This window comes from Salvelinus fontinalis, unplaced genomic scaffold, assembly GCF_029448725.1.
Source record: "Salvelinus fontinalis isolate EN_2023a unplaced genomic scaffold, ASM2944872v1 scaffold_0148, whole genome shotgun sequence".
NCBI classification, from domain to species: Eukaryota; Metazoa; Chordata; class Actinopteri; order Salmoniformes; family Salmonidae; genus Salvelinus; species Salvelinus fontinalis.
This window is the reverse complement of record NW_026600357.1, coordinates 229,413-244,194: the sequence shown is the minus strand read 5'-3', so window position 1 is coordinate 244,194 and position 14,782 is coordinate 229,413. Positions and strand designations below refer to the sequence as shown.

Sequence of the window (14,782 nt, the reverse complement as noted above, 5' to 3'; positions counted from 1 at the left end):
GGCTGTTTTGGTTGCCAGAGCCAATTTACCTCTAAACAGAACATGTAAGGTCCTTGGAATATAAGGAGTAACGTTAGGCTCCTTTCGTCCATTATTGGGCTAGAGTAGGGGTTAAGGTTAGGGCTGAAGGTAGGGACGTCTCAATGATCCCTGATAGCACTAACCGTTTGACCACACATCCCCAAACAATTTGCAAGGCAGCATGTTTCTCAAATGGCTCTGAAAAAAATGCCCTTCGCAGCAGCAACACAGCACGGTCTGTACACATACACACTTTCATGTACAAAACTTTGTTTTAATCTAAAGAAGAATAAGGGGGTGGTTTTATGTTAATACCATAGAGCAGGGGTGTCAAACTCATTCCACGGAGGGCCTTGTGTCTGCAGGTTTTTGGTTTTTCCTTTCAATAAAGCCCTAGACAACCAGGTGTGGGGAGTTCCTAACTAATTAGTGATGTTAATTCATCAATCAAGTACAAGGGAGGAACGAAAACCCGCAGACACTCGGCCCTCCGTGGAATGAGTTTGACACCTGTGCCATAGAGAATGATATAAGCCTCTAGTGGCCAAAATACCATTTATCCAATCAAATAACATTTTATTTGTCACATGCCCTGAATACAACAGGTGTAGACCATACCGTAAAATGCTTACTTTCAAACCCTTAACCAACAATGCAGTTTTAAGAAAATAGGGTTAAAAAAATAAAAACATTTAAGCATGGTGGAAGCCATTGAGGGCTTCCACCATGCTTTTGCCATTTTAAAGTAGTCAAAGTAGTCAACTAAGGGTGGATTCCTATGGGTTGAAGCCTCAATGGCATTGTCCATGCGGTCACAGACGTTATAATGGCATAGATATACATATGAGTCCTATTTCTATCTCTTTGGTTTATACCTTTTACATCACTACTAATTAGGCTGCCCTGGGAAACATGGACAGAAACTATGGTTTCTACTCTGTCACCTGCAGAATGTCTCCAATTAAGATCCAGTAATAACGTTTAGTATCTTCAAGCATCCTCATATCTAAGCTAATCATGCAGGGCACGCGTTACATTGTAATATGCAATGTACATACAGCAAAATACTTTGCTGTTTGATTTGTTGTCTTCCAAATAGCACCAGACCAGTGAGTCTCTGTGATTTAGCGTTTACGTGTATGTCCGCTCTTTTTGGGCCGTACTGCTATCCGTAGCAATACTTGCGGAAGAGGATAAGGGAGAAAATGGCTACAGAGACAATCGACACCGATTTAGCAGTGGAGCTAAGCCCTAATTCTAGAGAAGAGGTAGCTAAGACGTTTGTATACATATATAATAACTAAAACGACGAAATCCCATAAAGGAATACAACAGTATTAGTTAGTAGTTCTTCTAAGTTTTAAAAACATTTGATATGCTACTTACAGCGGGCCTTTTTTACTGCCGGCTAGCCAGGCTAGTAAAGTTAGCTAGCTTGCTGCACTTCTCACATGGAAGAAAGCGGCACACATGGAGGAGAGCGCCTTTGCAGCTAACGCTATAGAGTAGAAACAAGGTGTTAACTGCCGTTTCGATTTATTTAGGTACTAGCTATATAACTTCACTGACAAACGAACTTTGTGCGAATGTCGGATCAAATCGCTAGCATCAGCTATTTGGATAGCTAACGTCACGTCATATCAACGTTAGCTGACCAAGTTAGCTAGCTACGCCACATCAAACATGATAACAGAAAGTTGAGAGGCTGGATTGCAACAGGCTAGCTAACCATATGTATTTTAGTCAATATCTTGTTAAACGTGGTCAGTGTTGATAGACAATGTGTATTCTGTACACATTGGCAGAGAAACATGGCAGTGCCTACCTCAAATCAAATTGTATTTGTCACATGCGCCGAATACACAGGTGTAGACTTTACAGTGAAATGCTTACTTACAAGCCCTTAACCAACAATGCAGTTTTAAGAAAATACAAAAAAAGAGAAGAGTAACAAATAATTAAAGAGCAGCAGTAAATACAACCTATCTGCTGACTGGCGTCTCCATGTAAAACGTTCATAGTCAGATTCCCAGCAGCTTGCTGAAGATATTTAACCTTAGATCACAGTTTGTCCTGGAATCTTGGAGAATAAACAAAACGTGTAATTTCATGAAGCATTTCATTTTTGCAGAGGAAGGCATACAGCAGCTAAGTGTAGGCTCGGGTTGTGGCTTTTAGAGCTACCCTTTTCTTAACCTCCCTACTGTATCCAGCACCCATGACCTCATAACTAACAACTGCAGCATAATTTGGCTTCCTTCAGATTTGTTATAACCTGTGCATGTGTTTATAGAACCTCTCCACTTCAGCCTCTGATTTCATTGTCCTTCCAGCAGTGGTAGCCAGTGGCCTACGACATGATCTCAGTAATCATATTGTCGCCTGCTCCTGTGTATTTAATGTCTCTGCGCTAGGAGGTGTTTGTTGTTCACGGAGCAGCTTGCATTATTTGTTTCCAGGCCCTTTGCTTTCACACACCATAACATCAAGCTTCAGTTCAGATAGCCATCCTTCCAAGTAGGCTAAACCAGCTATGTGTCCTTTGTTCATCCTCCAGCCTCCCAAGACCAGTGGCATGGATCAGCCCCGCAGGAGTAGGAGTGGCAGCAGGAGCCTGTCCGAGGAAGGAGGGAGAGAGAACAATGTGGCAGAGCAGAAGAGCAATGGTGAGTGGAAATTACTATTTCCTCTCATAAAAAGGCTTTGCTACATGAAGATAATTTGTAATGGATGTTTAGAAAGTTACATTTGTTCTAAAATGTACACTATCGTTTAAAAGTTTGGGGTCACTTGTGAGGACTTGTGAGGCATCTGTTTCTCAAACTAGACACTCTAATGCACTTGTCTTCTTGCTCAATTGTGCGCCGGGGCCTCCCACTACTCTTTCTATTCTGATTAGAGCCAATTTGCGCTGTTCTATGAAAAGAGTAGTACACAGTGTTGTATGAGATCTTCAGTATCTTGGCAATTTCAATCATGGAATCGCCTTCAAATCTCAGAACAAGTTTCAGAAGAAAGTCCTTTGTTTCTGACCATTTTGAGCCTGTAATCGAACCTACAAATGCTGATGCTCCAGATACTCAACTAGTATAAAGAAGGTCGGTTTGATTGCTTCTTTAATCAGAACAACAGGTTTTAGCTGTGCTAACATAATTGCAAAAAAGGTTTTCTAATGCTCAATTAGCCTCTTAAAATGATAAACTTGGATTAGCTAACACAACGTGCCATTGGAACAGGAGTGATGATATCTGATAATGGGCCTCTACGCCTATGTAGATATTCCATTAAAATTCAGCCGTTTCCAGCTACAATAGTCATTTACAACATTAACAATGTCTACACTGTATTTGTGATCAATTTGATGTTATTTTAATGGACAAAAAATTTGATTTTCTTTCAAAAACAAGGACATTTCTAAGTGACCCCAAACTTTTGACTGGTAGTGTATGTAATTATGTAGTAACCAAAAGAAGTGTGAAACAAATCAACATATATTTTATATTCTTCAAAGTAGCCACCCTTTGCCTTGATGACAGCTTTGAACACTCTTGGCATTCTCTCAACCAGCTTCACCTGGAATGCTTTTCCAACCGTCTTGAAGGAGTTCCCACATATGCTGAGCACTTGTTGGCTACTTTTCCTTCACCCTGTGGTTCAGCTCATCCCAAACCATCTCAATTGGGTTGAGGTCAGGTGATTGTGGAGGCCATGTCATCTGATGCAGCACTCCATTACTCTCCTTCTTGGTCAAATAGCCCTTACACAGCCTGGAGGTGTGTTGGGTCTTATTGTCCTGTTGAAAAACAAATGATAGTCCCACTAAGCACAAACCCCATGGGATGGCGTATCGCTGCAGGATGCTGTGGTAGCCATGCTGGTTAAGTGTGCCTTGAATTCTAAATAAGACAGAGAGTGTCACCAGCAAAGCACCATCACACCACCACCTCCATGCTTCACGGTGAGAACCACACATGCAGAGATCATCCGTTAACCTACTCTGCGTCTCACAAAGCCACGGCGGGTTAGAACCAAAAATCTAATATTTGGACTCATCAGACCAAAGGACAGATTTCTACTGGTCTAATGTCCATCGCTCGTGTTTCTTGGCCCAAGCAAGTCTCCTCTTGTTATTTGTGTCCTTTAGTAGTGGTTTCTTTGCAGCAATTCGACCATGAAGGCCTGATTCACGTAGTCTGCTCTGAACAGTTGATGTTGAGATGTCTGTTTCTTGAAATCTGTGAAGCATTTATTTGGGCTGCAATTTCTGAGGCTTGTAACTCTAATGGCCTTATCATCTGCAGCAGAGGTAACTCTGGGTCTTCCTTTCCTGTGGCGGTCCTCATCAGAGCCAGTTTCATAGCGCTTGATGGTTTTTGCGACTGCACTTGAAGAAACGTTCAAAGTTCTTGAAATGTTTCGCATTGATTGACCTTCATGTCTTAACTTCTTATGGCTACAGGGGCAGTATTGAGTAGCTTGGATGAAAGGTGCACAGAGGTGCCCATAGTAAACTGCCTGCGCCTCAGTTCCAGTTGCAAATATATGCATATTATTATTCATATTGTATGGGAAACACTCTGAAGTTTCTATAACTGTTTGAATGATGTCTGTGAGTATAGCATAACTCTTATGGCAGGCAAAAACCTGAGAAAAAATCTAAACAGGAAGTGGGAATTCTGGGGCTAGTCGATTTTCAATTGGCTAGCCCCAGAATTGAATATTGAATTCACAGCGAATATTGAATTCACAGCGAGATATGGATGAGTTTGCAGCTTCCACTAGATGTCAACAGTCTGTAGAACCTTGTCTGATGCCTCTACTGTGAAGGGAATGAGAGGCGAATTAGTCAGGTCTGCCATGACCTGACCATCCGCGTTCACATGAGAGGGAGCTCTGTTCCATCGCTCATCTGAAGTCAATGTAATTCTCCGGTTGGAACGTTATTCAAGATTTATGTTTAAAAACATTCTAAAGATTGATTCAATACATCGTTTGACATGTTTTTACTGACTGTTACGGAACTTTTGGACATTTCGTCAGCATTTAGTGAACGTGCTTCCTGACGTTGGATTTGTTTACCAAACACGCTAACAAAAATAGCTACTTGGACATAAATGATGGACATTACCAAAACTAACATTTCTTGTGGGAGTCCTGGGAGTGCATTCCGACGAAGATCAGCAAAGGTAAGTGAAGATTTATAATGCTTTTTATGAGTTTTGTTGACTGCACAATTTGGCGGGTAACTGTATGGCTTGCTTTTGTGGCTGAACGCTGTTTTCAGATGATTGAATATTGTGTTTTGTCGTAAAGCTTTTTGAAATCTGACACAGCGGTTGCATTATGAACAAGTGTATCTTTAATTCTATGTAAAACATGTATCTTTCATCAAAGTTTATGATGAGTATTTATGTTATTTGATGTGGCTCTTTGCAATTTCTCCGAATATTTTGGAGGCATTTCTGAACATGGCGCCAAAGTAAACTGAGGTTTTTGGATATAAATATGAACTTAATCGAACAAAACATATATGTATTGTGTAACATGAAGTCCTATGAGTGTCATCTGATGAAGATCATCAAAGGTTAGTGATTCATTTTATCTATATTTCTGCTTTTTGTGACTCCTGTCTTTGGCTGGAAAAATGACTGTGTTTGTCTGTGATTTTGCGGTGACCAAACATAATCGTTTGTGGTGCTTTCGCTGAAAAGCCTATTTGAAATCGGACACTTTGGTGGGATTAACAACAAGATTACATTTAAAATGGTATAAGATGTATGTTTGAGGAATTTGGCGCCCTGCACTTGAATTTGGCGCCCTGCACTTTCACTGGCTGTTGTCATATCGATCCCGTTAGCGGGATTGCAGCCATAAGAAGTTTTAAAGTAAGTATGGACTGTCGTTTCTATTTGCGTATTTGATCTGTTCTTGCCGTAATATGGACTTGGTATTTTACCAAATATCTTCTGTATACCACCCCTACCTTGTCACAACACAACTGATTGGCTCAAACATTAAGAAGGAAAGAAAGAGCACAAATAAACTTTTAACAAGGCACACCTGTTATTTGAAATGCATTCCAAGTGACTACCTCATGAAGCTGGTTGAAAGAATGCAGAGAGTGCAAAGCTATCATCAAGGCAAAGTGAGGCTACTTTGAAGAATATAAAATATATTTTGATTTGTTAAACAGTTTTTGATTACTACATGATTCCATATATGTTATTTCATAGTTTTGATGTCTTCCCTATTATTCTACAATGTAGAAAATAATAAAAATAAAGAAAAACTCTTGAATGAGTAGGTGTGTCCAAACTTTTGACTGGTACTGTATGTCTAGAAGAAATCATATATTTTTCCCAAGCCGTGTTGGAACTTGGATTTGTCCCAATAACCTCCATTACCACTATCTCCCTTCCGTTGTTTACCTGGTTTCTCATCCTCATCACTGACAGACGGACAGTTCCAGCCTAGCAGCTCTCTGAGTCTGTGTTATTGTCCAGATAATGCTTTCAATCATCCCTTCTGCTGAGCTGTTGCAAATCCTTCCTCCGCTCCGAGAGAGAGGAAGAAAGATGGAGAGAAAGAGGATAGAGCCCAAGAGGATAGTAATGGAGAGTGAGGGAATGGGAATAGGAGGCAGAGAAAAAGGGAGACAGACGGAGAGGGCAACACAAGCCTCTCGACATCCACCCAAGGGTATTTGAAAAGTGCCAGAGCGCAGAATGTGCTGCCTGCTGCTGATAGTCCTTTAAGTAGATCCCCTGTAACACCCAGGGTCTTATTCTGGCTGCCTTGAGTTAGACTGTGTGCCAAATCGCACCCTTTTCCATATGTAGTGCATTACTTATGAACAGGTTACATAAGGCTCTGGTCAAAAGTGGTGCGCTATATAGGGAAGGGGGTGCCATTTGGGGCAGAACCTTAGAGCTGTTGTATTTCCCCCACAGCAGTCTAGGGAGGGAATTATGATGCTATTGTTGTTATTGCACTATGGAGACCGGATGTTCTCACTGTCTTGGTTGCAAATAGTGTCAGTGAATGTTGTTTACTGTTTATTTCTCAGTATCAACATAAGAGCATTTTAATTGGTATTACACAAATCAGAAGTTGCGAAAGCCAATTTTCAACAATGCATCATATATCAGTGAGTGGTGGTGAGGCAGTGCTGTTACCATCTAGAAGTGGATATTGCTGTCAGAGACCTTTTGACTCAGTTTTAGCACTGATTGCAGTTGCCCGAAAGGCACACCACTGCTTTGGGATTGCAGCTACTGTATGGATTTAATGGATGCTTCTCAGTCTTTCCCTCAAGCTATTTTGTAGGCTAATTGTTTCACTATAGGTAGTGTATCCAATCAAAACGCATCTTTTGACCAATGGGTAAAATAATATGTTAATTATGTCGATAATACTCTATCAAAAGTTTCAAACCTCATGTCTCTATCATAATCCGTTCAAAAGTGATTGGAGTTTTTACCCTTGTAGGATGGCCAGAATTAGGGTGACTAAATCAATGGAGGCCGGAGGATTTTTAAAAAATCTGGAAAATGACCTTGTCAGCTAGGCTGCATTCTGTGCAAGAATTAAGGCTACTGACTACCTGACAGGTTCACTTTCCTGTTGAACTCGTCATCTTCTCGAATCCACAGGGGGGGGGGGGGGGGGGGATATATATATAGAGGTTAGATGGGCTCCTGAGTGGCGCAGTGGTCTAAGGCACTGCGTCTTCCAGGCTGTATCACAACCGGCCGTGATTGGTAGTCCCATAGGGCGGCGCGCAATTGGTCCAGCGTCGTCCGGACTTGCCTAGTTGAATAAATAAAAAATAAAGATGGATATTGATTTTGAGATGTAGTATTTTCATATTTTTTTGTATAGGCTTCTCATATTAATACAACATTTCTGTTCTTTTAGATCTCTCATAAAAACAAGCGTATGTCTGTGAAATGTCAACGGAGCACTGACTAATGCCAAGCTTTTTATTTGATCAGATCTTGTCATTCTTATTTAGCTTTTTGAGACCAAACAACTTTGATGACGACGATCACACAATGTAAAATCCTCAACTTGTTACGAGTAACCTGCGCAGCTATGTCAACCGAGCTCGGGACTTATTATCGGATGTATTAGGTTAAGAAATCAGACTTTTTGGATATAGTCAATGTTAATGATATGTTAGAGAAAGACCCCACTAAACAATTCAGAACATGAGTGATCATATTTATCTTGGTAAAATGTGAAATTTCATCACCAAAGTGCATTTCCACCCCTACTATACACATTAGACAGAACTTGAAGTAATGTTCGCAGTATTCAACTTAAAATTATTTAATTGTGTTACTATTTAATTTCTGCACTATTGTTTCTTGAACAGGTTAACTGTAACAGCTGCATGATAAGTTAATATTGCCACAGTCTACTCAGCAATCTGCTTACAGTCAGAAATACGTGAACTGAGGACGAGTCACTGGTCCAATAAGGCATCCATCTCAGCAGGCCTCTACAGTGCACTTCATCAATTATTCCTGCTCTTAAGCCTTCAGCACAGTCAGGTCCCTCATATAGAGCATTAACTGAATGTCAATTGACATTTTTAAAGTTCACTCTCGCACCATTTCATTCTTGCTGGTTGCTTGTGGTCTGAATGTAGATGGTCTATATTTTAAAAGACTCAAGATGCATGTCCATAACCCACTTTCATTAACAGCACGTTCACTATTTTCAACAATAGGCAAGCGTGATGAAGCGAAGACCTGAGTTTGAGTTTGTCTCCAAGGAAAACCAATTTAATTTCAGACAAATAGACTTAGACTCATAATCATACAATGTCATGTGGAACTGAAAAGACACTTTAACCTAACTGTGTTTTGTCTTCAGTGGAGGCACCAGAGGGGGCAGATAGTCCTGCAGCCGGTCCCAGAGACGAAGGCCCCAGAGAGGCCAGCCCTGGATCGGAGGCCCCCATAGTTCTAGGCAGTCCCGGAGTAGCCAGCTCCAAAGCCACCAGGGGCAGTAGGGTCCCTTCCAATGCCAGTGTCAGCCAGGAGGGGGATTCTAGTGGCTCTGACAATAAGAGCAGTGATGAAGACAGTGATGAGGGAGTGGCCCGCAGGATGAAGAGCAGTGTGGCACAGATCGTGGTGAGTGACTGACAGCCATATTCAGGGACTCATTTCATTGACACTTATTGGAAAGTCTGGTCCAGGACTAAGAAGCATTTTCAATAGAGATTTTCTATTGAGCATGCGTTCTAGTCCAGTACTAGGCTTCAGTTGTGTCTGAGAAGCCGGCCCTCTTAGCTGATATTTGCACTGTTAGGGTAATACTAATACAAAAGTATGCAGTGTAGTAATGTGTTTGCAGACACTGACCAGATAGGGGATTCTGGCATGTTGTGTTTTGTGTTCCAGCATGGTCCAGATGACCAGAGTGTAAACAAAGGCAGGAGCCCCACCCCAGATGACAGGTGAGTCACTAACTCCATAGAGCTGCAGATAAAAGCTATGTCATCCTTCACTCTTCAGGCCTTCCAAATGTTCAACTTTCCCAATTCAAAAGTTCCATAGAATTAGCAAAAATCCCAGTTGGAGGATTCACCCCCTGCTTATTCCCTCCTGATTCCGGTAATCCTCAAACTGGGAAACAAATCATGAATTTTGCAACCCTCATTTTGTTTCTCATTGGTCCATCCAGGGATGATGATCGCCGTAGGTCCCGCTCCAGGTCCCGTTCCAGAAGTCAGGAGAGGGATCGGCGCTATGGTAGAGTAGGTTACAGCAGGTACGGAAACAACATGGCACAGTCTGGTTACACTTGAGGTTTCTTTCTTCTGGGATAGCATTTCCTTGCCACTTCTGCTTGTTATTTGGGGTCTAGACCGGGTTACTGTAAATCACTTTGTGACAACTGTTCATGTAAAAAGGGATTTCTAAATAAAATGTGATTCATCTATATTGTGTTTACAACTCATTTAGAGTAGACCACATTCAGACTTGCCCTAGCTTCATTCTTAAAAAGATCGCTGCAGTATTGATATATTGAGATGCCTTTGCATCACCCACAGGTCAAGGGACGATGATCGAGACAGATATTACGACCGTTATGAGCGCCGGTCGAGTCGGGACAGAGAGGCTGAGTTCAGGAGGAGAGGCCGATCGCCCTCCCCAGCCCAGAAGGACCCTGCTGCAGAGGAACCACCAGTGAAGAAGAAGAAGGATGAACTGGACCCTATCCTGACCCGAACTGGTGGAGCCTACATCCCCCCGGCCAAGCTACGTATGATGCAGGCTCAGATCACTGACAAGAGCAGGTGAGTTCAGCTGATGTCTGCTAGACTGGAAATACTTTATAGCCTACTTCATGAAGGGATGGTGTAGTTGACACAAGAACTCGAAAAGGGGATGAAGCTGGACCATATTTATTTGAAAGAATGAAATATGACTATTTCAATAAAATGATGAAATGCAACCAGGCTCAAATGCCATATCGTTTGTTCCGAGCTGTCAAGGAAATCAATGGATGACGACACAATAGATATTTATTTTTGGTCTGGCGGGAGCTAGGTGTCAGAGCCAGGCTCTAAAATTAGCAGCTGACTCTCTGAGAAAGGTGTGGATATCTGCCTGCGTCTGAAATGACACCCTACTCCCTACCTATTGCTATATAGGGAATCCCTGCAGAGGACTATATATAAGGAAAAGGATGCTATTTCGGACAGAGTCACTCAAGGTGTTTTCACACAGTCACCTACCTCTAATCTCATCTCCTGGAAAAGCATTTTGGCCCCTTGAGGCCGAGCGCCCTGAGACGAGGTGGTGCATCCCAAATGGCCCCCTATGTTGTGCACTTCTTTTGATCAGAGCCCTACAGGCCCCGGTCAAAAGAAGTTTAACATAAAGAGAATAGGGTGACGTTTGGGACATAGCCAAGGAGGTGACACGGATAATGAAGTAAAGATTGGTTCACTAAGATCATCTGGGATAGAGGAGGGCAATGAAGGGGATTGGAAGGATAGATGGGAGGACTGTCCCGTCCTCCCAGAGCCTAGACAGACACACACTGGATACACTTAAACACTCACACACACAACGCCACACACACACACTCAGTACATTTACGCACACCACACACACACACTGAGTACACTTACGCACACCACACACACACTGAGTACACTTAAGCACACCACACACACACACACTGAGTACACTTAAGCACACCACACACACACACACTGAGTACACTTACACGCACACCACACACACTGAGTACACTTACACGCACACCACACACACTGAGTACACTTACACGCACACCACACACACTGAGTACACTTACACGCACACCACACACACACTGCGTACACTTACATACACCACACACACACTGAGTACACTTACGCACACCACACACACACTGAGTACACTTACGCACGCCACGCACACACTGAGTACACTTACGCACACACTGAGTACACTTACGCACACACTGAGTACACTTACGCACACACTGAGTACACTTGCGCACACCACACATGCACTGAGTACACTTACGCACACCACACACAGTGCCCCACTCTAGGGGCCTTAAATAAAGCAGCACCATCATCGCTATATCCCAGACCAGCTGATCTGAGGATGCAGGAGGAGTTTTAGTTATTTCAGGGAACGTTTCCAGTTACTAACCACATTTCCATCCACAGTTTCCATCCAAGTAAAGTCATACTGTATACATTTTTTTAAATCATGACAGCTGTGATGGGAAAAGGACGTTTCGGGAACAATTTCATAAATTCTGATAGATGATTTATTTGTTTGAGGGGGTGCGATCTTTTTGTGTCTTTAAAATTAATGATACGAGAAATGGCAGTGTAAACGCCTTTATGCGTAAATATTTATATAATAACTATCATATCGAAGTAAACTTTGAGTCGCGATGATATGGTATGTGGTCCTCCCACTACGACTCGGGAAACCATGCAGTTTATTAGGCTACAGATTAAATAAGTCATGATGAACGGTGAACTTGATGCTGCTTTCCAATAAATATCCAGGGTCGTCTTCTGGTGAAATGATGATTGATGCTTGTCTGCCTTTTTGATATATTCAAATATTTTTTCTATTATCCATAATAATCTCGTAATATAGAGTAGCCACATTGTATATGAGCTGTTGGCTAGAGCACACATTTGCTATTTAATTTTTGTGACAAAATCAGTAGAGTTGAAAATGTGATGGAAACACATTGAACTTCAGATTTTTATTCGGTACATGAAAACATAAGCGAAAAAGTACATTTTGTGTGAACTATGTCGTCACGCACTGATTTCTATCCGCAACAAGTCAGTTTGGTAGAGAAACACCATTTTGAAAAAGGGCAGAGTTGTCAGGGAACATGTATTACAATTATTTTTTCTAATCAAAGGATACCCATCACACCAGTTTGTTCAGATACACAAAAAATACAGTAGGTCTTGACAATTGTTTCAAAGGGCTTACTTATCCACCCCCCCTCTTTCTAGTCTGGCTTACCAGCGTATGAGCTGGGAGGCTCTGAAGAAGTCCATCAATGGTCTGATAAACAAGGTGAACGTATCCAACATCGCCATGATCATCCAGGAACTGCTGCAGGAGAACATCGTCAGGGGCAGGTAATGGACCAAGGTTTTTAATGGATTTATTTCATATTTATTTATGTAGGCTATTCTGATTGAGATCAAATGTCTTCTACAAGCGGGACCTGTCCAAGATGTTTGCAGTCAGAAACATTTAAAGTTTCTTAGTGTGCTTTGAGACATAGATTAACTTCATACAAGTGCAGATCACGAATGTTTGTGTGTGTGTGTGTGTGTGTGTGTGTGTGTGTGTGTGTGTGTGTGTGTGTGTGTGTGTGTGTGTGTGTGTGTGTGTGTGTGTGTGTTTCATGTCTGTGTGTCTGCTCTCCAGAGGTCTCCTGGCCAGGTCCACCCTACAGGCCCAGAGTGCCTCGGCCACCTTCACCCACGTCTATGCTGCTGTGGTAGCCATCATCAACTCCAAGTTTCCTCAGATAGGAGAGCTCATCCTCAAGAGACTCATCCTTAACTTCCGCAAGGGCTACCGGAGGAACGACAAGGTGACCGGCTGGTTATGCACTAGATGTTTGAACTAAAACAACTTAAATGTTGATGCATATTGTGGAGAATAAGGAGTTGTAATGTATCTAAGTCACTTTGTAGTTGTTTAAATTTATAATAATAATAATATATGCCATTTAGCAGACGCTTTTATCCAAAGCGACTTTGTCATGTGTGCATATGTTTGATGTATGAGTGGTCTGGGGAATCAAACCCACTACCCTGGCCTTACAAGCACCATGCTCTACCAACTGAACTCCAAATTATTTTGTATCCTTGTTTTTCAGGCACAATGTCTCACGGCATCAAAGTTCGTTGCCCACCTGGTCAATCAGAATGTGGTAAGTCCTCTTTTCTATGCTAGATCACACACCGCGCACAGGCACTTAGTGTTGTAACCCTATTTCCCTTGTTCCCCACCCAGGCCCATGAGGTGCTGTGTCTGGAGATGTTGACTCTGCTCCTGGAGAGACCTACAGATGACAGCGTGGAGGTGTCCATCAGCTTCCTCAAGGAGTGTGGCCTCAAACTCACTGAAGTCTCCCCTAGAGGCATCAATGGTACATAGCAATACACAACACTTCCGCTTCGCTCTTAGTTTGAACAGGCTTGGGTGATTGAAGCATCAATTCCATCATCACAGCTACAGAATCCTTTTAGCAGTCTATCACAGCTCATTCAGAAAAATCTAGTGATTTCTTTATTAATTTCTCTGGTGATCTTGTTTTTGGTGCTCTTATGTTGCGTTTTTATTGGTATTAAATTCAAACATTGTCTCTGTCTGTTTTCAGCCATCTTCGAGCGGCTGCGTAACATCCTTCACGAGTCGGAGATAGACAAGCGTGTGCAGTACATGATCGAGGTGATGTTCGCCATTAGGAAGGACGGGTTTAAGGACCACCCTATTGTCCCCGAGGGGCTGGACCTAGTGGAGGAGGACGATCAGTTCACACACATGCTGCCCCTAGAGGATGACTACAACCAGGAAGATATATTGAGTAAGATAATATAGAATAATATATACAATAGAATCAGTTCACACGTGTCACCCCAAGAGGACTACATTTACATTTACATTTAAGTCATTTAGCAGACGCTCTTATCCAGAGCGACTTACAAATTGGTGCATTCACCTTATGACATCCAAGAAGATATGCTGAATAGCCCCTAGCTAGCAGGCCTAATCGGTTAAAGATGCAGTCCGGTATCACTTACAAATTCGTGGCATATTGTGCGAATTTGAATTTTTTATATATAGTGTATGTGGACACCCCTTCAAATTAGTGTATTCAGCTATTTCAGCCACACCCGTTGCTGACAGGTGAATAAAATCAAGCACACAGCTATGCAATCTCCATAGACAAACATTGGCAGTAGAATGGCCTTACTGAAGAGCTCAGTGACTTTCAACGTGGCACAGTCATAAGATGCCACCTTTCCTAAGTCAGTTCGTCAAATTTCTGCACTGCTAGAGCTGCCCCGGTGAACTGTAAGCTCTGTTATTGTGAAGTGGAAATGTCTACGAGCAACAACGGCTCAGCTGCGAAGTGGTGGGCCACACAAGCTCACAGAACGGGACCGCTGAGTGCTGAAACACTTAGCGTGTGAAAATCGTCTGTCTTTGGTTGCAACACTCACTAACAA

General features: G+C 42.3%; 1 protein-coding gene across 1 annotated transcript in view; it reads left to right on the top strand.

Annotated features, from left to right (window-relative positions):
- Positions 1–1,179: 1,179 nt before the first annotated feature.
- The window catches only part of LOC129843502 (pre-mRNA-splicing factor CWC22 homolog), a 66,441-nt gene continuing 52,838 nt past the window's right edge, over positions 1,180–14,782 (top strand). The window contains exons 1-11 of the mRNA XM_055912254.1: positions 1,180–1,289; positions 2,579–2,687; positions 8,902–9,164; positions 9,435–9,490; positions 9,718–9,804; positions 10,088–10,333; positions 12,545–12,673; positions 12,969–13,137; positions 13,426–13,479; positions 13,563–13,698; positions 13,930–14,136. Coding sequence (XP_055768229.1) covers positions 1,227–1,289; positions 2,579–2,687; positions 8,902–9,164; positions 9,435–9,490; positions 9,718–9,804; positions 10,088–10,333; positions 12,545–12,673; positions 12,969–13,137; positions 13,426–13,479; positions 13,563–13,698; positions 13,930–14,136 — 1,519 coding nt within the window. The 5' untranslated portion in view covers positions 1,180–1,226. The remainder of the gene's footprint in view (positions 1,290–2,578; positions 2,688–8,901; positions 9,165–9,434; positions 9,491–9,717; positions 9,805–10,087; positions 10,334–12,544; positions 12,674–12,968; positions 13,138–13,425; positions 13,480–13,562; positions 13,699–13,929; positions 14,137–14,782) is intronic.